The 26,144-nt window shown below is 46.6% G+C and overlaps 1 protein-coding gene across 1 annotated transcript; it reads left to right on the forward strand.

Annotated features, from left to right (window-relative positions):
- LOC135330248 (myosin heavy chain, skeletal muscle, adult-like) lies at positions 1-17,152 on the forward strand. Its single transcript, XM_064522521.1, has 38 exons — positions 1-207; positions 295-438; positions 528-684; positions 4,045-4,072; positions 4,170-4,290; positions 4,379-4,471; positions 4,602-4,665; positions 4,765-4,863; positions 4,970-5,073; positions 5,156-5,294; positions 5,970-6,088; positions 6,183-6,332; positions 6,695-6,865; positions 7,223-7,529; positions 7,632-7,699; positions 7,890-7,977; positions 8,072-8,189; positions 8,520-8,643; positions 8,730-8,866; positions 8,971-9,226; positions 9,875-10,117; positions 10,336-10,512; positions 10,598-10,743; positions 10,835-10,925; positions 11,014-11,403; positions 11,544-11,670; positions 11,856-11,974; positions 12,513-12,709; positions 13,106-13,289; positions 13,376-13,541; positions 13,713-13,837; positions 14,035-14,343; positions 14,444-14,647; positions 14,893-15,018; positions 15,113-15,283; positions 15,370-15,474; positions 15,620-15,715; positions 16,926-17,152. The coding sequence occupies exons 1-38, from the start codon at positions 1-3 to the stop codon at positions 17,079-17,081; spliced, it is 5,826 nt and encodes a 1,941-aa protein (XP_064378591.1). The 3' UTR covers positions 17,082-17,152.
- Positions 17,153-26,144: the final 8,992 nt, after the last annotated feature.

Genomic DNA, 26,144 nt, shown 5'->3' on the forward strand with positions numbered 1-26,144 from the left:
ATGGCATCTCCAGACTCTGAGATGGCTGCCTTTGGGGAGGCGGCTCCCTACCTCCGAAAGTCAGAAAAGGAGAGAATTGAGGCCCAGAACAAGCCCTTCGATGCCAAGACATCGGTCTTTGTGGTACATGCTAAGGAATCCTTTGTGAAAGGGACAATTCAAAGCCGAGAAGGAGGGAAGGTCACTGTGAAGTCTGAAGCAGGAGAAGTAAGTAAAATGCAAGCTTCAGAGCAGCATTTAATTCTCACTCTGAGCTCTTAGCTGACATGCATGGATCTCTCATTTCCTTGCCAGACTCTGACCGTGAAGGAAGATCAAGTCTTCGCCATGAACCCTCCTAAGTACGATAAAGTCGAGGACATGGCCATGATGACCCACCTCCATGAACCTGCTGTGCTGTATAACCTCAAAGAGCGTTATGCAGCCTGGATGATCTACGTAAGTACCAGCAGCAGTCTTCCTCCAAGTAGCTAGGAAGAACTACCATGGTAAGCCGAGTGGAAGCCAACTTGCTGTCTCCCTCACAGACCTACTCGGGTCTCTTCTGCGTCACTGTCAACCCCTACAAGTGGCTGCCGGTGTACAACCCGGAGGTGGTGTTGGCCTACCGAGGCAAGAAGCGCCAGGAGGCCCCTCCCCACATCTTCTCCATCTCTGACAACGCCTATCAGTTCATGTTAACTGGTGAGTTGCTTGGTTTTCTTCAAAATTATTTGGCCACAAATACTGTCAGAGGAGAACAAATGTCTTTTCTCTGGAAAATGGTGCAATTTTTTGAAGATGTTGTGAGGGTGGGTGTCCTCTCATCAGTGCAAACATTTTCTTTACCGACAGCATGTTTAGAAGAGCCAAGGTTATAACTTCCTGCCCAAGATATTTGGGAGGCTATAGTTCAGTGCCAAAAACATTGTCAGGTTTCCCTTCAAAGAAATTGGAATCTACTTCTAGACTTCTGGCTTGCTGTTAGTTGGTAGGATTGTACTATTAATGATTTGCTTTTCAGGATTGAAAGTCACTTGGGTGGAGTTCTGTAAATAGGATTTGGTGTTAGTGGAATGGGCATCCTATGTTGAAGCCAATGCTTCCTTCAGTGGTCCTATGAAACCACACGGACCAGGCTCAGTTAGACTTTACTGTGAAACCTGAACCTCAGAAAATTGGCACTTACTCTCCCCATCTCAGAAACCATTTGTTCTTCTCCATTCGGTGGTACAAAAGGAAGCAATAAGAAAGGATGATGAAAAGGTTATCTCTAATTTTTCTCGGGTTGTCTAAATATCCAAACTTTCAAGAAAGGGCAGATTACTCAGAAAAATACTAATGAAAGAGAAGTATATTTTCATTTGTTAACATAACTCTTTCTTGACAAATTATTGCAGTTTATCCTTTAAACTTCAGTGTAGCAAGCAGGTTAACTGGAAGAGAATACTGTGAAAATGAAACAATTATAAATTGATCTTTTATTAGTGTGTCTTATAATGAAAGGATTTGTCAGCTTACATCTGCTCTTGCTGGGACATTCAGGAAATGTGCAGGAGCTAGGTGAACTCAACCTCAGAGTTTCCCACTGGGAGTTAGTTACCTAATGGCTTAGTGTTTTCAGACAGCTTGCAAGTTATGGGAAAACAGAATACAGAATAAATGAAAACCATCTCTCAAAAAGGACTTCTTTGAAAGAAAGTCCAGTCTAGCTACACAGCCTATTAAAGGAGGTTGTTAAACATACATAGGCTTTCTTCAAAAAAATAAATAAATAAATAAAAAAAAGCACTCTGTTATGTTCAAATGACTAAAATAGAAAGGATCATATATTCTGGCAAGGTAAATGTGGAAACACAGGAAGGCATGCCAAATGAAGGATTTGAGAACCAAATTGCAGAAGGCATAAAAATTAATACTTAGTTATTTTTTAAACACATAAGAAGCAGAAAGGCTTCAAACAAGTCTGTGGAGTCAGTACGCAGTCCTGATTTAAAAAGACAACTTGGAAAATATAAGGCCTTATCAGAACAGCCAAATTAGCTTTTACGCCTGTTTGTTTACCATGAAGGAGCGTGAGAAGTATTCACTTCTGGAAGTCTTCCTTATAGAAGGATTCATCAGAGGAACTGCTTTTCATTGAAGTGTTCTTAAAAGAAATTACAGAACAAACCAACAGAATAAACATTAAAAAACTGCCAGGACAGAATTCAGCCAAGCATTCCAATGGAACACTAAAGATGAATTTGTTGAACTTCCCACTGAAAACTGCCTGGAAGATGGCTAGTGTTACAGAAACTTTTAAAAAGGGTTGAGAGTGGAGATCCAAGGAACAGCATACCAATAGGGCTGATGTTTGTGACAGCCAAACTGGTAGAAACTTCTAAGCAGGGTGATTACTGGACATGTGAGTATATGTTACTTACCAAGAAAATACTGATGCAGTTCTTTTAAACGGAAGTCTTGCCTCACAAATCTACCAAATTTTTTTGAATTCCACAAAGATACTCTGTACAGTTTATAAAGCCAGTATTCTTAGAAAAAATTGTTATGCTTGCGCTCACAAGCAGCTACAAAATTGGGAAAGTACAAAAAGACCTGGCTAAGAGAAAGGAACACATGTCAGAAATAATTTTTCAGTTTTCATAGTGCAAAGTGTTCATCCATGGAGTCCTACTGGGATCTGTTTTGGGACTTCTGCTGTTCTACATCTTTTTTAAATGATCTGGAAATGGGCAACATTCCAAGGTGCCATGCATTCTGATGCCACTAAGTCCTTCAAGGCAGTGCAGGTGAGGTTCTAACAGTGAAGAATTTCAGAAGGACTTTATGAGACTAAATGGTTAGGTTATCATTCAGCGATGCGGTAGACAAAGTTCAGTCTAGAAGAATGTAAAACAATGGGCAAAGAAAAAAGCCCCAATAGTAATGATGTATAAATGATGGGTTCATTGCTGAAAACTACTACTCCCATTATAGATATCCTTCTATAATATAGCTTTGAGAATTTTGGCTAAGTGGTCAGTAATACACAACATAACAAGCAGAAAGTTGAGGATTACTGAGAAAGGAACAGAGAAAGGAATAGAGACCAAAACAGAAAATATCATTATGTCGCGGTGGGTACCCAAGGACTGTCTGCACCTTGTGTACTGTATGTATTTCTTCTCTTCCTTTTTTAAAGAAGAATACAGTAGAGATTGAACAGGTCAAGAAAGGGATGAAAAGGTTTATCAAAGGCATGGCATGGCATGTCATCCACATAGGTAAATATAGACAAATGATTGATGAATAGAAGGAGTAGAGGAAAAAGCAGGCTCACCACAAACCAAAAATCATTTCTTCACACAGTAAGTCGTTCCAAAACAGAAGATACTGGATGCTAAAAGCTGAAGCAACACAAAAAGAACCAAGCGTGGGTTACACAAGTGGCTAGAAAAAAATCTGGAAAGCAAATTCAGCCCAAAGTATTACACACAAAAACATCAACTCTAGCTCTGGAGGAACCAAAATTTCAATATTCTAGCATAGGGAAGTATACTTTAGGGAAGGGTAGCTACTTGCTTATGATTTCATACTTTTCTCTAGACAACAATTAATTAGCCACAGACAGAATAATCACCTAGTAGGGGCCTTTGGTCTTAAAGGTGGTTGTTCCTAGGTGACTCGGGTCGTGAGAAGCACTTGCTCCAGTTCATTGTAGTTTACAGATAGTACAGTATTTGCTTTCCCGATAGTTCAATATTAACTGGCAGGTCTACTAAAACACTCTAGTTTGGACTCCTTTTCATATACACAAATAAGCAGTCCTGACATGAAGAGAATATCCTAGAAAAGAAGATAACATAGTACACGCGACATATGTGTCAATATTGATAAAAATAAAATTCCATTTATTCCTGCTGAGAAGTAGTAGGGCAAAGGATTCTAAAGAGCTTAGGGGTGAATACCCAAGGGTTTTTAAAAGGAATAGGCTGCCTAGTGCTTGTGCAGCTTCTACAGGCCTCAACTAATAATTTTTATATAAGGTGTTCATGTGCCCCTTTGTTTCTGTCCCTTTCACAGATCGCGAGAATCAGTCAATCCTGATCACGTACGTACATTGCCTGCTCGGGTTCCTGCTGGGTTGCTCTGTGCCGGGGACCTGCTGCCTGACCATACGTTCTCTGCTTCTCTCTCTGGCTTCACAGCGGAGAATCCGGTGCAGGGAAGACTGTGAACACGAAGCGTGTCATCCAGTACTTTGCAACAATTGCAGCTAGCGGGGATAAGAAGAAGGAGGAGCAGCCGCAGCAGGCAGGCAAAATGCAGGTGAGGCAGGAGGGACAGACTGAACGCTTGACCTGCAATTGCCACACGGGTTAAACACTGTAACTTAACAATACTTACTGTGTTGTAGGGCACGCTTGAGGATCAAATCATCAGCGCCAACCCCTTGCTGGAGGCCTTTGGAAATGCCAAGACCGTGAGGAATGACAACTCTTCACGCTTTGTAAGCTGTTGCTTTGGACAAAATCCCTCCCTCTCCTTGCAAGAGTAATGGTGGGCCTTGTGCTATTCCCACCGAAGGAGTTGGCAATGGAATGCAGCTGGGCTGAAATGCTTCTTTTTTCCCTTAACAGGGCAAATTCATCAGAATCCACTTTGGGGCCACAGGGAAACTGGCTTCTGCTGACATTGAAACATGTATGAGAGCTTCCTTGCCTGATAACATTTCTTCCCACATTTCCACCTCTGTGCACTGTGCACTGTCTTGTGTGTAACTCCTTCTCTCTTCCTTGCCAGATCTGCTGGAGAAGTCAAGAGTCACTTTCCAGCTCAAGGCAGAAAGAAGCTACCACATCTTTTATCAGATCATGTCCAACAAGAAGCCAGAGCTAATTGGTAGGAAGGATTACTGACTTTTTTGGAGGAAGATCACTGAGCAACAGCTCACTCTACTACCTAGTTGACAACACTTAGCCTCTTTCCCACCTATTCTTGCATTCAGACATGCTCCTCATTACCACCAATCCATATGACTATCATTACGTGAGTCAAGGTGAAGTCACTGTTCCCAGCATTGATGACCAGGAGGAGCTGATGGCTACAGATGTAAGTATTACAAATGAAAAGATTTTTATTGGGGTTCTTAAGCTTATTAGGCAATATTTTTACTTTACTGTTTCTATTGCAGAGTGCCATTGACATCCTGGGCTTCACTGCTGATGAAAAGACCGCCATTTACAAGCTGACGGGGGCTGTCATGCACTACGGGAACTTGAAGTTCAAGCAGAAACAACGAGAGGAGCAGGCAGAGCCGGATGGCACAGAAGGTTCTTGGACCTGATTTCTTAATGAAGAACTGAGTTTGTGGACGACAATCTTTCAGTTAGGACAAAACCCCTAGTTTACACAAGTGAAAAATGAGAAATGATTATTTTAGTCTTCATGAAACTGTGAAGTGGATTCCCCGATCCTTGTCCTCTTTTACTGACACTCCTTCATTTAGCTTTTCTGTGGGCTAGTTACATGCCTTTTTGCCATTTGATATGTACAGCATATTGATATACCTCTTTACAAAGCACCCATTCCCCAAGCTCTCCCTCCATGCATATGCAGGCTCTAGAATCAGCTTTGAAATGTACACACTTGTTCTGTTGGCACTGCAGGTCATGCCCTATTTAAATATAAGAGCTTTTTTAGAACTGGACTACGTTTCCAATTTGGAATCTTCATGCATTTTTCAAGAAACAGTTTTAAAACAATTATTTCAGTTTATATATCAAGTGAAAATATTCAAGGAAAGGTTTCCTACCAATACCTACTTTCAAAAAATACCAACACTAGCTTTCACAACTTTCATGCCTTCAGTATTTCCTCTGTGATAATAGACTAAATGATCTGTACTTCAAGAACTTTGAAGGTTGAAATCATCTCTGAGAAACTCCCCTAGAGATCAAATTCCAGCCATTGTCTAATTATCTTTTTTTTTACTTTCTGTCCTTCAGTTGCTGACAAGGCTGCCTACTTGATGGGTCTGAACTCAGCTGACCTGCTTAAAGCCATGTGTTACCCCCGAGTCAAGGTTGGAAATGAATTTGTGACCAAGGGTCAAACGGTGGAACAGGTAAAAGAACTGGTGACTAGAAACACACAGTTAAAACCTCAGAATTTCTCTTTAGTCTGTGAAGTAATTTCTATGCATTTTCCATTTGCTTTAGGTGCACAATGCTGTAGGTGCTTTAGCAAAAGCTGTCTATGAGAAGATGTTCTTGTGGATGGTTGTTCGCATCAACCAGCAGCTGGATACCAAACAACCCAGACAGTACTTCATTGGTGTTCTGGACATTGCTGGCTTTGAGATCTTTGATGTAAGGAACAGAGTTTTTTCTAGCCATTTCTTAGAAGGATGAATAGGAATAAAGGGAATTTTGAGACATTTTTATGAGGAGTTAGCATCATCGTACACTTACATGCAGGGTTTTGGAATTGCCCTTCCTTTCTCCCACAACAAAGAATAATAATGGAACACTACCCTTATAATTACACTGAATTTGAAATCTTCCTTCTTTTCAAAATTCAAGACCTATCTCAATGAGAGAGCATAGAGAAACATGAAAGAAGAGGCCTTGTATTTAAACTATCACTCAGGAAGAATTAGGATTGTACAGGAAAATTTCATCAAGTTATTGCTGCACCTTGAGAACTTTGCATCTCTTTTTATGCTTGGCAGTTCAACAGCTTTGAGCAGCTGTGCATCAACTTCACCAATGAGAAACTGCAACAGTTCTTCAACCACCACATGTTTGTGCTGGAGCAGGAGGAGTACAAGAAGGAAGGAATTGAATGGACATTCATAGACTTTGGGATGGACCTGGCTGCCTGCATTGAGCTTATTGAGAAGGTATCCTTCCTGTTCAGGTGCACTCATGTCGGGAATTCTGTAGATGCTGAAGGATACATAATGCACTCGTCTACATTGTATTAAAATGTTAAACTTCAGTTACTGAATTGTTCTGAACTATTGCAATTGGTAATGTTCCCAGCAATGATGAAAAGCATTTCCATGAGTTATGATGAAACATCAAGGCTGAGAAAAGATGAGTTAACTTTCTTTCACTTATTGTCCAGAAATGCAGAGAAACAACATTATCTTCTGATTCCTTTTGCAGTTTCTTCTCTTGAATGCAGCCTCTTTCACAGCAAGGGTTGGATGATTTCTAATCTGGATTGCCCTCTTGTCTGTTGTAATATCTTCCAGCCCATGGGCATCTTCTCTATCCTGGAAGAGGAGTGCATGTTCCCCAAGGCAACTGACACCTCTTTCAAGAACAAGCTCTACGACCAACATCTGGGCAAGTCCAATAACTTCCAGAAACCGAAGCCTACCAAAGGCAAGGCTGAAGCCCATTTCTCCCTCATACACTATGCTGGCACAGTGGACTACAATATCACTGGTTGGCTTGAGAAGAACAAGGACCCCCTGAATGAAACCGTCATTGGGTTGTACCAGAAATCATCACTGAAAACACTGGCCTTACTCTTTGCCACTTATGGTGGAGAAGCAGGTAAGCTCTTTAAAATCCACATGTACCATCTGTTCATAACATACAAAGGGGAATCTCCAAGGCAGCATTCAAAATGTCTGTTTCGTTTCTTCAATTTTGCAGAAGGTGGTGGTAAGAAGGGTGGTAAGAAGAAGGGTTCTTCTTTCCAGACTGTCTCAGCTCTCTTCCGGGTAAGTGCAGAATTCATTATCTCAAAAGTAAGAATGCCCAGTGAAATACCAGAAGTAGAATAATACCTATGAGATGGAAGCCCTTTAAGTCTGCCATGTCAGCAGACTGAAAGACTCAGTCTTATATATGCAATATTAAGAATGGAAGTGCATACAAATTGTAATTTAACTTTACCTCATGATCTTACAGGAGAATCTAAACAAGCTGATGACAAATCTGCGGAGCACTCACCCCCATTTTGTGCGCTGCATTATCCCAAATGAAACAAAAACACCTGGTAAGGGGAGAAAGCAGGAGGAAAACTTGAGCCACAGGAGCTCTTCTCCCCAGTGCCCAGCAATGGGGTAGTCATTAATGGTGTTGCTTGTTAGGTGCCATGGAACACGAGCTGGTGCTGCACCAGCTGCGGTGCAATGGCGTGCTGGAAGGGATCAGAATTTGCAGGAAAGGATTCCCCAGCAGAGTCCTTTATGCCGACTTCAAACAGAGGTAAGAGCGCTCCACCTTTTGCCCATTCTGCCCAAGCAGATGCAGCCTGAGCATTTGAACCTACTGGAAACATTATACTTTAAACTGGTACTGAGCAGTAATATAAAAAAGTTTCACTATCAGTTTATGGGGATATAATATTGTAGAGGATCAAGATTATCATGGATTCTGATTTAACAGTACGAAAACTTTCTACACCCTGCCCCGAAAGGATGAACTGTTCCCAGACATGAGATTGTTTCAGTAGGACAGTCTGAGAAGGCGGTGGGCTTCAGACATGGTGGTGGTCGGGGTGATGGGGATTTATTCATGTTCTGTTTTCTCCTACAGGTATAGGGTGCTAAATGCAAGCGCTATCCCAGAGGGACAGTTCATAGATAGCAAGAAGGCGTCGGAGAAGCTCCTTGGGTCCATTGATGTGGACCACACCCAGTACAAATTTGGACACACCAAGGTAGAAACAGCTCCTGGGTTCAAAGACTCTGTCCCTGTGCTTTGTACGACCTGAGGCTGATGTGCTACAATGTTCCCTTTCTCAAGGTGTTCTTCAAAGCTGGGCTGATAGGTCTTCTGGAGGAGATGAGAGATGAGAAGCTAGCAGAGATTATGACCATGACTCAAGCCAGGTGCAGGGGCTTCCTCATGAGAATGGAGTATCGGAGAATGGTGGAGAGGAGGTACACACTCCTCACCTTTAATTTGTTCTCATGGTAGTTGTCTAATTGAGTCTCAATTCATCATTCCCCCAAGGTATGTAATAGGCATATGGATTGTATTTCAGGGAGTCCATCTTCTGCATCCAGTACAACGTTCGTGCATTCATGAACGTCAAGCACTGGCCCTGGATGAAGCTGTTCTTCAAAATCAAGCCCTTGCTGAAGAGCGCAGAATCAGAGAAGGAGATGGCCAACATGAAGGAAGAATTTGAGAAAACCAAAGAAGAGCTTGCAAAGTCTGAGGCAAAGAGGAAGGAGCTGGAGGAGAAAATGGTGACCTTGCTACAGGAGAAAAATGACCTGCAGCTCCAAGTGCAGGCTGTGAGCATTGTCATTTACTTGTCCATGGGAACAGGTGTTGGTATGATCTAATTATTCTCTAGCAAAGACAGACTGAAAAACAAAACTCCATTCTGTCTGAGGACATCATACTTATGTAACTCTTCAAAAGGAGAAGAACTCTGCAGTACATGCTGTGACTTTATGGGAGAAATAATTTCTTCTTTCTCCAAGAAATTATTAAATACCACGAGATGCAGCATGAATTAAGAAATTAAAGCAAAGCTGCATTGTTTACAAAGGGAAAAGACGCTAATGCTTCCTAAAGGATAAATAAACAATTTCAGTGACCATTCTTATGGGGTGCACATGAATATCGAAGTATCTCAAAGAAAATTAAAGACTTCTTGAGCAGATTTTAAAAATTAAAAAAAAAAAAGGGGGGGGTAACCTGATTTTATTCTTATTTTTGGCAATAGCATAGACAAAACAGATCAGAGAAAAATCCTCCGGACTGTTCTTTTCAGTTGAGAGGAGATATAAAGCTCCACAGAAGAAGAATGAGCCACACTGTTTGGTTGTTTGGGCAGAAGGCCCATTTCAGCCTTCCTTCTCACACGTGCCTACTTAGCGACAGAGCTAAGACACTTCCAGACTTTATAACCCCAGAAAATCTCTTTTTGCCTCCAGGAAGCAGATAGCTTGGCTGATGCTGAGGAAAGATGTGACCAACTCATCAAAACCAAAATCCAGCTGGAAGCCAAAATTAAGGAGGTGACTGAAAGGGCGGAGGATGAGGAGGAAATCAATGCTGAGCTGACAGCCAAGAAGAGGAAACTGGAGGATGAATGCTCAGAGCTGAAGAAAGATATAGACGACCTTGAGTTAACGCTGGCCAAAGTCGAGAAGGAAAAACATGCCACCGAGAACAAGGTACAGACATGGGGACTAAAATTAAGTGCCGAGGGACAGATGTGTCTCCCAAGGCCTGGTATCCCTAGCACGCTGCTAGTTTTGCAACATGCCAGCAGGATAGGTGGGCAGCCCAAAGGGAAACCAAACTCCTGACTGAGCATTCCAAAGTGAAAAGGTGACTGCACCAGCAGTCGTGTTTTCTGCCTGGTTTTTGGACACTTGCTGATAATGTGCAGGTGAAAAACCTCACTGAGGAGATGGCAGCCCTGGATGAGACCATTGCCAAGCTGACAAAAGAGAAGAAAGCCCTCCAAGAGGCCCACCAGCAGACCCTGGATGACCTGCAGGCAGAAGAGGACAAAGTCAATACGCTGACCAAAGCTAAAACCAAGCTCGAGCAGCAAGTGGATGACGTAAGCACACACATATCCACTAAGAACAGGACAGTTATGGAGTTAGAGCTGGCTGGCAGAGCACTCATGACCTTGTACTGTTTAGCTTGAAGGGTCCCTGGAGCAAGAGAAGAAACTGCGCATGGACCTTGAGAGAGCCAAGAGGAAACTCGAGGGAGACTTGAAGCTGGCCCATGATACCATAATGGACTTGGAAAATGATAAGCAGCAGCTGGATGAGAAACTGAAGAAGTAAGTGTGGTTGCGGGGTATCTTTGCACCGTGCAAGTGCGCGTGTTTTTTTGGGGGGGCGTGGCTCTGACACAGTTTGCTTTGTGCAAAGGAAAGACTTTGAAATCAGCCAAATCCAGAGCAAAATTGAGGACGAGCAAGCCCTGGGCATGCAATCCCAGAAGAAGATCAAGGAGCTGCAGGCAAGTCTTTGTTCCTTCCCCTCTCTCACACCAACAGAGGTCAGGTAGGAGCAGGGCATGGGTGTGAATGGTGCCTAATGTTCCCCAGGCCCGTATTGAGGAACTGGAGGAGGAAATCGAGGCCGAGCGGACCTCTCGGGCCAAAGCAGAGAAGCATCGGGCTGACCTCTCCAGGGAGCTAGAGGAGATCAGTGAGCGCCTGGAAGAAGCCGGGGGGGCTACGGCAGCTCAGATCGAGATGAACAAGAAGCGTGAGGCAGAATTTCAGAAGATGCGGCGGGACCTCGAAGAGGCCACTCTGCAGCATGAAGCCACAGCTGCTGCCCTGCGGAAGAAGCATGCGGACAGCACAGCCGAGCTTGGGGAGCAAATAGACAACCTTCAGCGTGTCAAGCAGAAGCTGGAGAAGGAGAAGAGTGAGCTGAAGATGGAGATTGACGACTTGGCCAGTAACATGGAGTCCGTCTCCAAAGCCAAGGTATAGAATTGCCTATGTATTTTTATGCTCTCCGGCACCTGGTATGACACACAGGCTGCATCTACTAACCACATTCTCATACAAGAGCCTTGCCCTATCCAAGAGTCAATTGTCTTTCCTTGCATGTGTTTGATGCCTAGGCAAATCTGGAGAAGATGTGCCGCACTCTGGAAGACCAGTTGAGTGAGATTAAGACAAAGGAGGAGCAGAATCAGCGCATGATCAATGACCTCAACACACAAAGAGCTCGTCTGCAGACAGAAGCAGGTGAGGCATTCCCATCCCTGATGCACAATGGGAGAACCCGCAAGTCGTGAGGACACCACAGGGTTCAAAGTGATTAATGGTTTGTCTTCTGTAAGCCACTCCAGCACCGACAGGTTTACAGGCACCAATTGTCATCCTATTGCTAGTAGCACAATAGTTTTGCTTGTCTCTTTTACTCTTCCCAGGTGAATATTCCCGTCAGGTGGAGGAAAAAGATGCATTGATTTCTCAGCTGTCTAGAGGCAAGCAGGGATTTACCCAACAGATTGAGGAACTGAAGAGACATCTAGAGGAAGAAATAAAGGTGAGGATGTTTATAATACAATCATTTCTCTTAGAGCAGAATCCTGCTCTTCACAAGCCATTTGAAACTTATATGCAACTGGAGGATTTGTGTGCTGCATTTTTTATTCTAAAACTAAGAGTGGTTCAACATTCTTTACCCACACCCATATATTACTGGAGGGAGCACCAATCCTCACTCATGCCCTTGATGGGGAAGGAATCATGCCAATTGCTGTTTTAGAGGAAGTTGTCCACAAGGCTTCAATGTGATTCATGATGGTCTCTAATATAAGATTTAGACACAAATGTAGACATTTAAATAAATATTTAATACATTTACAGAAGATTTATATAAACAACAGATTCATTTCCACCTTTCACTAACCCTGATTTCCAAGAACACATCTATGAAGGATTCCTCAGCTCCTAGCTTTACACTTCTCTGTGAAAATTTACGAACCCTTTCCCCTAGGGCAATATTGCTGTGCCTGACAATTTCACTGTCAAGAAGCATCTCAAAATATGTACTGAAGTTACCAATCCTAATGCCTCCACAGGCCAAGAATGCCCTGGCCCACGCCTTGCAATCTGCTCGCCATGACTGTGACTTGCTCCGGGAGCAATACGAAGAGGAGCAGGAAGCCAAGGGTGAGCTGCAGCGCACCTTGTCCAAGGCCAACAGTGAAGTGGCCCAGTGGAGAACCAAGTATGAGACGGACGCTATTCAGCGCACAGAGGAACTGGAGGAGGCCAAGTATGTGGGAATTGGGATGTAGAACAGCTGAAGGGGACTGAGACTACCAAGGGAAACACAAAGGTGTCTCTGAGACTGGGTTTGCATAAGAGTGGGTAAAAGTAAGGATATACATCTGGGGGTAGAGTAGAGAGAGAAAGAGAAAGTATGCTGTGGAGCAAGTGTGCCTTGGAAAGACAAATGTACCCATTCATGTTTGACAGACTAACATAGGACAAGTACTCAGTAGGTCTTAGGGCACGGAAGAGGTAGACTGACTAAGCAGCATGCAATCTTGGAACGGAATGACTGTTAACTTTGATTGGGGTCAGAGACCCAGAAGTGTGAATAAATGTGTGAATAACACAAGAAGTCCCCTATAATCCCTCACCTGGAGCTGTGCTTTTCATCTCCCAGGAAGAAGCTGGCGCAGCGTCTGCAGGAAGCGGAGGAACACGTCGAAGCCGTGAATGCCAAATGTGCTTCCCTGGAAAAAACAAAGCAGAGGCTGCAGAATGAAGTGGAGGACCTGATGATTGATGTGGAAAGGTCAAACGCAGCTTGCGCAGCTCTGGACAAGAAGCAGAAGAATTTCGACAAGGTAACCTGGGCTCCAGACTCGTGGTCTGGGGACAGAGCATCCCCTCATGACTGCCACGCCCATACTCAGGCCCTCTTGCTCTTCAGATCCTGGCAGAGTGGAAGCAGAAGTATGAGGAAACGCAGGCTGAGCTGGAAGCCTCCCAGAAGGAGTCTCGCTCTCTCAGCACAGAGCTGTTTAAGATGAAGAATGCCTATGAGGAGTCCTTGGACCACCTGGAAACGCTGAAGCGGGAGAACAAGAACTTGCAGCGTAAGTCCCGGGCGCTCTGCTCCTCACAGGGCTTTCTTGCAGGCTTCTCGACCCACCACACCAAATGGCTCCGTGCCGGCAGTATTGCGAGGGTGTGTGTCACCTTCCTGTGGCAGGGCCTTTCCCCTCCTGCTCAGTGCCTGACCCTGCCACTTGTCTCTGTCCCTACAGAGGAGATTTCTGACCTCACGGAGCAGATTGCAGAGGGAGGAAAGGTCATTCATGAGCTGGAGAAAGTGAAGAAGCAGATTGAGCAGGAGAAATATGAAATCCAGGCTGCTCTGGAGGAAGCTGAGGTACACGGCAGTAGTCATTGATCTCCACAAAGGCACAACAAGTAAAAGAGAAATGAGGATAAAAGATATGTAGTGTTCCTCTGCCCTGGGTGTTTGGAAAAACAATCCTAGATTTCAGAAAATATTGTCCAAGAGGTTATTTTGAAGAGAAGCATTGTGTTTATCTCTTTACTAACAATGTATTTCCTCTTTTTTAGGCCTCCCTAGAACATGAGGAAGGGAAGATCCTGCACCTACAGCTGGAGCTCAACCAGGTCAAGTCTGAGATTGACCGGAAGATAGCAGAGAAAGATGAGGAAATCGACCAGCTGAAGAGAAACCATCTCCGAGTTGTGGAGTCCATGCAGAGCACCCTGGATGCTGAGATCAGGAGCAGGAATGAAGCCCTGAGGCTGAAGAAGAAAATGGAGGGAGACCTGAATGAAATGGAGATCCAGCTGAGCCATGCCAACCGCGTGGCTGCAGAGGCCCAAAAGAACCTGAGGAACACACAGGCAGTGCTGAAGGTCTGTTAAGCAAAGATACATGTACAGGAATGGCTTATCTGACGTTTTCAGTACCCAAGAATGCTGTGCCACCTTATAATTTCTCTTGCCGCTCTTACAGGATACCCAGATACACCTGGACGATGCTGTGAGGACACAGGAGGACCTGAAGGAGCAGGTGGCCATGGTGGAGCGCAGAGCAAACCTGTTGCAGGCTGAAGTTGAGGAGCTACGCGCAGCCCTGGAGCAGACGGAGCGGTCGAGGAAAGTGGCTGAGCAGGAGCTGCTGGATGCAACAGAACGTGTGCAGCTCCTTCACACCCAGGTCAGGAACCCTGCTGGAAATGACCCACAGACAAAAGATAGCATAGAATGTCGCAATTAATTGATTACTCTGTGAATACTTGAAGAGCAATGTTGTCACAAGACAAGCCCAGTCCAGCTTGTAACTATGGCTCTAAAGTGGACTCCTGCATTAAGGACTTCAATAAATAATATACTTTAATTTTCAGTTCTTGAAGCAGAAGAGTTAGGCCTAACAGTAGAAATCATGTTCCTTCTGTTGCACAGAACACCAGCTTGATCAACACCAAGAAGAAGCTGGAAACAGACATCATTCAAATTCAGGGAGAAATGGAGGAGACAATCCAGGAAGCCCGCAATGCTGAAGAGAAGGCCAAGAAGGCCATCACAGATGTGAGCCGGGGGCTCCTTTCATTGCTGATGGTGGATGGATTCTGCCCCAACATGTCTCCTGCCCCAAACTGGTGCCTGTTCCTTTGCTCTCCAGGCGGCCATGATGGCAGAAGAGCTGAAGAAGGAGCAGGACACCAGCGCCCACCTGGAGAGGATGAAGAAGAACTTGGACCAGACGGTGAAGGACCTGCAGCTCCGCCTGGATGAGGCTGAGCAGCTGGCACTGAAAGGAGGCAAGAAGCAAATCCAGAAGCTGGAGGCTAGGGTGCGTAGGGCTGATATTTGTGCATCAGGGAGCACATCCCATGAGGCACCACCAGGGAAACTCCAAGGATGGGCTTCTCCTTGCAGGTGCGGGAGCTGGAAGGGGAGGTTGATGCTGAGCAGAAGCGCAGCGCTGAAGCTGTGAAGGGTGTGCGCAAATACGAGAGGAGGGTGAAGGAGCTGACCTACCAGGTAAGGCAGGAGGCCTCTTTGTGCTGACTGATGCACCCTCCTCCCAGGAAGTCAGAATGTTTGCACACAATTCCCAAGGGGAATTGTTACCTTCACGCGGTGGGGAAAACAATGCACTCTCTTTCCTGCATACCTGCTGCTGTAGTCTGAGGAAGACCGGAAGAATATTCTCAGGCTCCAGGACCTGGTGGACAAGCTGCAAATGAAAGTGAAATCCTACAAGAGACAAGCTGAGGAGGCTGTAAGTACTGCTCAAGCCGGGGCCAGAGTCACCTTCTGTGGCGCAGCAGTGCCACTGAGATCAGTATGAAGACCAGGACCACTGGCCAACAACGCAGGGCTCTAGGGTCTTTATGGTCCTGATGAATCACCCTGGCACATGGTCACCAGGCCAGGGAGAGAGTCAGTGGGCAAATGGCAAGGGCAAGTGCAGGGGGATGCAAGATGTATGGCGGATATGACATCCATGTAGGTTGTCACAAGTAAATTAACAACACGGGGCACAGCATGTAGAGGTGTATCTCAACTAGAAGACATCTGGAAAGCCTGGCATTCCAGCAGCCTAGATATTCCTTGCTTTCACATTTAGCCATGAGCTGGAGAAAGTGAATGAATAGAATGCCTGGCAGGTAACATTTTAAAAAAAGGCTTTGTGAAATCTGCAGCTTCTGCACAGCATATTTTGGCAATGTTTCTCTGAGCACTTGAATCATGCCTGTCAGCTCTCCTGAAATCTTTGCCTGGGAACTCAGGCACAGAAGCACGAGAAAGCCTCCTGACTGAGCTTGAGCTCTCCCACTGCAAGGAACTCCTCCTTCAGGAGCCTGTTAGGGAAAATAGAGCACAGCAAAGATGGGAGGGGCTGAAGGGTACTCACAAGACATACAGTATTGGCCACAGGGTTTAGCCTGGTGTGACGAGGCCTTGCTGCCTTCTGGGCATGCTGCACTCAGCGATGAACCTCGCGAGGCACATTCTGCAGCCTGTCTTATACACAAGGTCAGACTGAACAATGCCAAGGGTCACATCCACCGACTGAGAAGTCGATGACTCTCTGCCATCAGGCAGGAGCACGGGGCTTCAGGGCCTTTATCAGCCCAAGAAATCACGCTGCAACTTGGGCACCAAGTAATGGGAGAATGAGCACAGAAATGCCAAGACCAAGTGAGGAAATACCTCCTCGGATGTGACACGTTCCCAGTGTAGTTTGTCACAGTGGGCTTCTTGAGTAAGGGAGGATTGAGAGGTCTGTGTGAGGCTTACGGGTAAGCAGTGGTAGGTGGGGGGCAGAGGGTCTGGGCTTTCCCCTTCTCGCCAGGGAGCTACAGGCTTTTGGAACCTTGGAGTCTTCCCGCACGCGGGGAACAGCCGCAGCCCCACAAGTCCCAGTGGCAGGAGAACTGGAAACCCCTGCCCTGGGCTCTTCACCCCCCCCCCCCCTCTCCCTGCAGGAGGAGCTGTCCAACGTCAACCTCTCCAAATTCCGCAAGATCCAGCACGAGCTGGAGGAAGCTGAGGAACGGGCGGACATTGCAGAGTCACAGGTCAACAAGCTCCGAGTCAAGAGCCGGGAGTTTCACAGCAAGAAGATAGGAGAGGAAGAGTGAGGATGTCAGGAGGCAGCAAAGTGACATGGGTCGTGCACAAAATGTGAAACCCTCTGTCACTTTCTTCTGTAATTAGTCTTTGTAACCACCCCAATGTCTAGAGAATAAAGACCATAGATTCCTTTGCTTGCATACTATGAGTAACTACTGTGTTTTCGCTCTGTCTTTTTTTCTTTCCTCCCTAGTTTCCTCTTCAATCTCATTTTGCATTGGATAGTGCTGAAAGGTTAACTTTAATTGTGTCCTTTAGCTGTCTGCTGTATCGTACATATTTTTATTTCCCAGGTAAATCCGGTAAAATCATGCTTAATCATGTTTTAGGTGAAAGTATATGTCATAACGTACTTTTCTTGCTATGGGAAAGGCTGTGTAAGAGATCCAGTTTAGAGCAGACGCAGCACTGCTGTGGCATTTCCATGGCACTGCACAATCATTCAGTCCTTCTTACCTGGACTGGCTACTACTCCTTTCAGTTACAGCTCATGGCTCCAGCACTGCACAGAGGTGCTGTTCCCTTCATGAGGCCACATGCTGTGAACAGTTTGGGGTGGAGGGGGAGAGAAAGCGGGGTATTGGCAAATACTCTTTCCTTCATTCAGACTGTGTTCTGAACAGAAGAGGCTTGCTGGGCTGTCCAGCTGTGAATTCTCATGTGCTCTATTAGCTGTCTCAGCTGAAGCATTCTGACGTTTTACACTTTGTCTCTAGTTTGGGTGAAAGACACGCAGACAGCGTCAAGGTAGGTTAAAGCTTAGGCATGCACAGAGACATCTGCCTCAGCTGATATTTTCATAGCACAAACAACTGTATGCTTCCAAGTAACTTCTGTTCCTTATTTTCAGGAAGACCAGACAACCTTGCAGGATTTCCTCAGAAACCACAAAGACTGAAGGAGCACCAGGTGAGAGCTGTGCTCAGAGTGAACCAGACACCAGGTCAGAAGAAACCACGGAGTGAAGAGCCGCTGGCACTGAAGGGAAACAAGAAGCACATTGGGAGGTGGAGGCCAGGGTATGTGTTGATGTTGAATGCTTGTGACAGTGTACCTCTTTCCACTCCTGCTGTGCAAATGGGTGTCTGAAGCAGGAGCTGATTCCTGCACTAAGCACTGGGCACCAGTGCATGGCACCAACGATGGGAGTGGTGATGGGATGGTGGCTGGGGGGGGGGCGTAGGCTCTGATCTGCTGAACTGAGAGTTACCTTAAATTCCAGCCCACCTGATACACAAACCCTTCTATTATAGCTTGGGAATCCTGTAAAAGTACAAACTCGCCCAATAGCAATCACTGCTACAACATTGTCCCAGAGTAAAGCGCTCATGGCCAGTCACTCCCATTCTGATCAGGAAGAGAGGTGTGCTTCCATCCAGCATCTGTCTACATCACTTTTTGTTACACTGCAATGGTTTGGCTCATTTCACAGAGATGAGGTACATGTGCAAAGATGAGCCAGGGTCTAACAAGATCTTGACAGGCCCAAACAAGCCAATATGGAATGAAGAAGTGCAGAGAACCATCTGCTAGAGCTCCTAGCTCTGTGGTGCCTCTTATTAGGACAATGAGCACATTTTCCTATTGGCAAGTCACAGGGTAACAAGGACAAAATAGAGGCAACAGGGAGTAGAAACCCAGGTCTCTCCCATGCCAGATGCATGCCTGAACTGCTGACACAGCCCCACTTCTGCCTCCATTCTAGTTCCTCAGAGAGCCAGGCACCTTCCTAGGATGGGGAGCAGGCACACAGCAGCACACAGTGACAGTGAAGTTCAAGCTACCGATATCATGTCCTTCTTTAGCAGCCCAGGAGTCAGACAGAAAAGCTAAACCTGTCTACAGCTGTAGCGGGACCTCTCTGCTCAGCAAAGGAACATGCCACCTAACTTCCCTTTTTTAGGAGTCAGTTGCCTCCTGCTGCTAATGCTATACTTCCCATCCACTTCTTTCCCTGTTCTCATCCAGAAGCCTACCAGACAGTTCCCCCACTCACCTGCTCTGTAATAGGAGCCCTCTAGCTGCTTCAGTAGCTGATGAAAAGGGCTTTTGGAAAGTCACTCCTCAGCTAGGACTCTCCACCCAGCAGTGAGCTCTTCCAGCAACGTTAGCTGAGAACATAAGAGGAGTCTGTGTAACTGTGCAACTCTGGCACTCATTCAAGCACAGCCCATCCTCAAATCACAGGTCTGTCCTATTTGCTTCTCTGCTTATTGGTCTGGCAAGCCAATCTGGTCCTTCTCCAGAGAGATGCTCAGTCACTTCCAGGCAGTGGGAAGCCATGCAAGAATGTCATCACTGGAAAAAGAGGACGTGACTAATATGAAAAATCTGTTGTCCAAACTCCCTAAATGAGAGATTCATTCACTTCCCTTTTCCCCACTGTGAGGTCAAGGAAGACCTGCAGAAATTAGTCTCTGAGTGGAGGAGCAGGATTAGGAGATAGTACGGCCATCACAGTCTCTTCATGGCTAGCCTCAGATAGGACATATCTTAACCAGATAAACCACAATTACCTACATGGACTAGACATGTTATGCCTGGAACAGAGACAGCACTCCTCATACTTAGTTTCATGTGACTCAGTGCCCATCAGCAGAATAAACAAACATCTGAATGAGGAAAGCCTGTCCTTACCATCTCCAGGGTCCAGTGCCCAGCAGAAGGGCAGAGAAGAGGAGTTTTCCTCCAAGGGATCAGAGTGCCAGCATTTCTCTTCAGCTTGTGCTGACATTCCTGGGAGCTCTCATTTTACACAGAGGGCTGCAGAAATGCTGCTGCAGTGGAGGCTGGGCACTCCCTGTCAGACTGCCCATCGGGGTCTAGTGACGTCTCTCAGCATGCCTTACAAATATTTTCAGCAAAACTGACAACATCATTGGAAAGCTGCACATCTTGCAGTGGATGTTTTCAAACATTAATGTCCTTCGTCTCTGCTAATACTAGGAATGCTCACTTCAGTGTTCTTCTCAGAGACCATTTCAATGGAAGTGCATTGTTGTTGTGATAAATAAATGCAGTCCCATCCCGTTAATTGAATGGAGGATTATGATGGCTTTATTTTTTCACCTAAGAAGTGCCATACAACATCATCCATGAGATACACTATCCCATTAACCCTGTGGGTATGACATCCACAGTGTGAAACAAATTACAAAATGTGGCATCAAGGAAGCAAAAGGGGCCTAGGGCAAGGAAAATTTTCTGCCAAGCCTCAAAGGGCTAGGCTGAGACCTCATGCTGTCCAGGATTCAGTTCTGGGAGGAACGTCCTCTGGCAGGTGCAAATCAGTACACCTCCTCCAGCATGCAGGGCTGTGAGACACTTTCCTGCTCAGTGACAGCCACAGGCTTTTTACTGCTAGGAGGAAGCACAGTATAACAGAAAGAACCAATGGGCAGGCCTGAAACATGTTTGATTGGTGTTTTGCAGTTTACTGTACTGGGGGTGTGGCCTTTAAAACTTCAGGCATGCCAGAAAGTGAATGGAATCCTGCTGTTGTGTGCAGGCACATCAGTTTCTTCAAACCATCTGTCAGGGCCCCATGGGGCTTAGTGGCTGTGACTAGCCTCACCTTGGGCCTCCCCACACAGCCCCTGCCCATGCACCCAGGAGACCCATTTCAGCTCAGCCTGGGGCCCTCAGGCCCTGTCCCAGCTACCCTGGAGGCATGCCAGTCTCCAGCTCTGCCACAGCCATGTCCCCGCCTGGCCATGCTCCCTGCTGATCTGGACCCCGCTGATCTGGACCCCGACCTGTGGGCTGATTTCCTTGCTTGACCTTGGCCCTGCCTTACCACCATACTATTGCCTCATGATCTGGACTCTTGGATGGGCCTGGCCACCAACTCTGGGCCTGCCTTTCTCGCCTCACTTGCATACAGTGGGAGTGGGCCCTGGCCAGCGAGGCCCCTGCCCTGCCTGCTGTGTTATCCCCTTTGACTCCCAGGTGCCTCTTCCTTACAGAGCAGCCGGCCCCCGCTGCTCCCTGACGGCAAGCTCAGGCCTTCTTGAGCCCTGAGCCAAGCACTGGGGGAATACTGTGGCCCACGGCCATGCAGGGCCTTGCCCCCATGATTCGTTCTGAGGGACCAGCCTTGCCCTGGACTCTGATCACCCCTTGGCCCTGACACTTTACTCAACCCAAGGCTCCCAAGTGAGGTCTCCTCAAGGCCAGCCCACTTTGCCTCCAGGCCTCATCAGGAGCAGCCCAAGCCCCCTTCCCCCTTGGGACCAGTATCTAGCTGGAAAAATGGGCACCTCAGATGAGACCATGCCAACCAGCATGGCTGGTGACACAGCTATGGGACTTCACCTCCACAAGCACTCTACAGAGAGATGTTGTATGGGGGGTGGGGGAGGAGTAGCTAGCTGGCCAACAGGTGCCTTCACTAAAGCTTCAGAGAGAAGGAGGACTTCAAATGAAGATTTGAGACCCTTTAAGAAGAAATGGAATGGCTTTTTGTATTATGCCCCCTCTACCCTTCTCTCCTCCTTTTCTTTCCTGTCTTCTGTTACGGCTTTGATTTGTCAGTTGCAATTAGATGTGGTGCTGCTCGGTCCATCCGCTCATTGAGGAAGTACAGCTCAGAGCATCCAGACATACTCGTTCAGTTGTGCCAGGTTTCTGGGAGGCCCATTGAGCTGGTGCTCATGGGCAACCTTGCAGTTTGAACCTGACCCAGTGGTGGGGTCTCACTGATTTAAAGCCTACAAAAAGTCCCCCAGATTTTCTAGGTCATTCCAAGACATAAGAACTTGACCTGCTAAAACCACATATGTCATTCTGGTCTGGATTTACCTAGCTTCAGCTCCCTACCCCTTGGCTCTTGTCCTGCTGATCTCACTGAGATTACAGACCTGCTTGCCCTCGGAATCTTTCTCCTCCTGTTGGCATTTTTGCATCCACACGCAAGCCATGTCCTCCCCTGCTCTTGGATAGGTCTACAGAGCCTGAGCGTGAGCCTGGTGACGCTTCCCCCAGATCGGATTTGTTTGGGTTCCTCCTCTGCGTGCACTATCCTCTTTGGCACCTAGGCCCACAGCTTAGGGCCAGGGCCAGCCAAGGGTGCAGCATGCCCAGCTGCACAGTGGCCGAGCTTCAAGGTGGGGGCCATGGACGGGGCATCCACCCAGAACACACGGTTATCTGCTCAGGGGCAGGCAGGGCCTCTGCGGAAAGCAAAGGGTGCAGAGCATGCGTATCCCTCCCGTGCTGAGGAGGGTGACAAACTCAGATGCCTCGCTTCCTGGGCAAATGCCCTGTCCTGGAGGCTGCTGGCCGCAGGTGGATAATGGTGGCACAGGCTTCGTCTTGGAGCGAGGGTAGCTGGGACTTCTGTGCTCTACTCTGAACTCAGTGCTGTCTGCACCGGGTCTCACACTTGCCCCTTTGCCAGCGTTCTCAGAAATGGCACGAATGTGCTGCGGGAAGCTGGGCCCAACCTCCAGAATGGCATGCATTCCTGCAGTGCAGACAGCCAACCCTTTCCCTGGTCCTGGTGCACTCAGAATCTCCACAGACAATCCAGGTAGTTAGTGGAGGCCGTCTGGGAGGTGGAGTCCTTTGGCTTAACTGCAACATAGAGGCTGCAGAAGCAGGAACCGCTATTCTTACAAAAATCAGCAGACAAGCACTCCATCTGCATGTCTTAATGGAGAGAAACCATATCCTCAGGAGCCCAGTTCACCACAGGCCCCGCGGTGTGGTGCAAAGCTTCTGGTAAGACAATCACCTTCCTGGAACAGTTCCCCTTGCAATCTGCTTGGCAAGGTAGGATGATGGCTGATAGATGCTGTGAGCAATGAGAACCTAAGGGATGCAGGAGCACCTGGACAGTCCCCTGTGACAGTCCCCTGTGAGGTACAGGAGGCCATCTGAGTAGCTTCTTGCCCGTGGCACAGTTGCTTTCATTCTGTGGATCTCTTCAGCCTTCCTTCCCGTATTTGTTCCTGCGGACGGGACACAGTGGAGGCTGTGGAGGGAGCGTGTGGTCCACCACCCTTTGGAGGTGCAGACACTCAGCTGAGAAGAGCACTCATCCGGCTGTGTGGGACTGGGACAGGCTAGGTGTAGCACTGGGGAACATGGAAGCCCACTGTAATGTTGCTACACAGATCCCAGAGGTCTTTGCCCTCACAAAGGCCGTACTCCTGGCCAACCTGGAGCCTCAGGGCTGTGCCTGGCTAGTCTGCCTTGGTGCAAAAGGCAGCCAGCTGCGTTTCCAGAAGGGACTCGTGGCTGCTGGCCGTTGTGTTGTTCTTGTGATAGCTGCGGCCTCTCACGTGGAGAGCAACAGAGAAAAGGGCTCTGATTTGCCGCAGTTTGTACTTTGTTGCCATTTCCTGCCGTGCAAACTGTATGACTGCCTTTCACAGATACTTTGCTTCCTTGCACCACATTGCATATAAAGGTTCAGTGCCTTCCCCTTGGACCTCTAGCTCTAGTTCTCTGACCCCACTGCTCTCTCCCCAGGTTTTGGTCCCTTGCACATCACACCTTCCTCTCATTTTCCTCATCCTCAAGCCACTGCCCACCGCTCAATCTCTCTCCTTCCTCTCCTCCGCACTCCCCGATCTCTTCCCTTTCGTGGCTGGATTTCCCTGTCCCAGCACTCAGAGGGCTGCAGGCCAGCCCTCCCCTCTGCACACCCTCCGGGTCTGCCAGGGCACACACGCACTGCAGCGCTCTGCTCTCCCAGGTGCACCTGTGCTTGGTTAAAGGAGGCCATAGGTCTGTCAGAGGAGACAGTGGTATGTGAGTGGGCACCTGAGCCCACTCATCAGTTCCAGGGCCATCTGTCCACAGGAGAAGGCTTCCAACCTGAGCAGAAGTCTAGCAGCTCTGAGCTCCCAGTGGCCTCCCACGGGGCTGACTAGCAGGGGATGCAAAGGGATCTCTGTTAAAAGGAGCATTACAAGCCTCACACAGGAGGGTCATGGGCCACCTGGAGGTGAGAAGGCCATGAGTTTCTTGCTTTGCAAAAGAAACTGCAGAGATGGGCTTACCTGATCACAGGTTTCCTCTGCAAGGCAAATTGCTGCCCCTAGGCACTCTTTGGCTCCCCCACTTCTCCTCCATTGCACTCTGCTTGGAAAAGAGCAAAACTTGCCAGTGGGAACCACCGATGACATGCCCTTGAAGGGACGGAGTGAGACCAGGCTCATCTTGAGATCCCCTACTTGTAGCTGATGTGGATGGATTCTCTCCTGCTTTGCAGCCAGGCAAAAGATTATAACTGTGTGTACAGTTATGGCTGGGTGGAGGGGGTGTTGTGGGGAGCTGTAGGCAGGCAAGGGCTACAGGAGCCTCTCCTGTTCCCTGGCTTGACTGAGGACACTGGTTGATGTATGGTGTTGCCAGTGGGCACATGCAAACGTGAGACACAGTCTTAAGCTGTGTTAACACTGCTTGTTTATTTCTGAGGAAGTGGAAAGTATAGCTGTCCATTGTGGAGTGCTGTGTATTGTGGAGTGTGTGTTTCTGTGTATTGTGGAGAACCACATATCTGGGGTTGAAGTTATTTCCTGGCCTAGGTTACTTTTGCATGTTTGGCTCTATTGGCCTGTGGAACGTCTGTACTAGATGTGGAGAAACAGAAATGACAAAAGCTTTGCATCTTTTATAACCAGAAGTGTTTCCAAATAAGGCAGTGTCATTTTCTTTTTTCAGGTATGGGCACTGTGAGTAATTAGCTTGAAACTAGGTGGGACTTAATATCAGTTACGACAGATTGCATCAACTGCAGACAAGCATTCCTCTAGTATGCACCTGCTGAATTTATCAATTTTTGCAAAATGTTAAATGTAGATACACTCACACACAGGTTTATTTCTTTCGATAGCCAGGGAGTCACCTGTCACACACTAGGCACAAATTATATGTCCAAAATTGAACTTCTACCCTGACTTGCTTTCTCTTGGATTCCCTCAGTATCTAGCATTATTACAGTCAAAATCCTGAGCTACAATACATGTCTACTTTTCTCCTTTTCAGTATAACATAAATAATTACTGAATGGCATTTAGTTATAATTTCTCTTTTATAGAAAGCACTTTTTTGACATATTTTGTGAATGCAAAGGCATTCTTTAAATTCCCAGCGCTGTTTGTGGAAGATACAAAGTATTCTTATTTTACAGCTGGAATAGTTGCAATACAGTTCCTAAACAATCTGCACTGGGATCAGAGACCAAATTATCAGTAGAGAGAGCAAAGGAACCTCTAAATTCTACCTCCACGTTGTCTAAGTGCCTTGACTAGTCAAGATTCCCTTAACAGCCCTGTTAGATTATTTATAGTAAATGTATCCACAGGAATGGTAAGATATAAAACATTTCTAAATATATCTAGTCAAATCAAATGACAATTATGCCCTTAGTTAAGTTTGCCAGATAATGTTTTGCCAAAGAAGGTTTGCCAAAATATATCTTGAGTGAAGGGAAAAGGAAACATCCAGAGCATCTGCATACCAGACTCTATAAAAGTCTCTTTGGAGTGCTCTGCTCAGTCTCCACAGAAAATTTCAAGGTAAGCGTCTGGCTTCTCTGAGCTTCTGGAAAAAGCATATACCTTTTCACTCTATTTAACTTACTACAAGTCTCAGATATCCATTTCTATGAGGGATTGTCTCTATCATTAGTGATTTTACTCAGGGTTTGAAGGCAGCATTTTTGCCTTCAGTTTATATATGTCTGGATGTATTATATCTGTGCAGCACAAAAAAAGAGTTGCTATGTTTTCAAACAGCAGTTACTGATATCCAGTCTCTGCTACCAGATAAAAGATCTACTAACTCTCAAGGAGCAGGAAGAAACCAAACAGTGTAGGAATTTTAGAAAGCTGAGTAGGCAATCATGGCATTTGTGTCTATTATAGCACAGGATGAATTATCCATGGCAACTGAGAGTCTGAAGTTGAAATCTTTTGGCTTGTCTATACCTACTTAAACATTCACAGGGATGAAAGTGTGAGAGATTTTCTCACTTCCAGAAAAAAAAGTATTTACTCTGATTCAGCTTATCTTCTCTTCTACAGAGCATCTGCTGACGTGCCTCGAGTGTAAGTGCAACC

The sequence above is a fragment of the Dromaius novaehollandiae genome, chromosome 18, assembly GCF_036370855.1.
Source record: "Dromaius novaehollandiae isolate bDroNov1 chromosome 18, bDroNov1.hap1, whole genome shotgun sequence".
Classification (NCBI taxonomy): Eukaryota; Metazoa; Chordata; class Aves; order Casuariiformes; family Dromaiidae; genus Dromaius; species Dromaius novaehollandiae.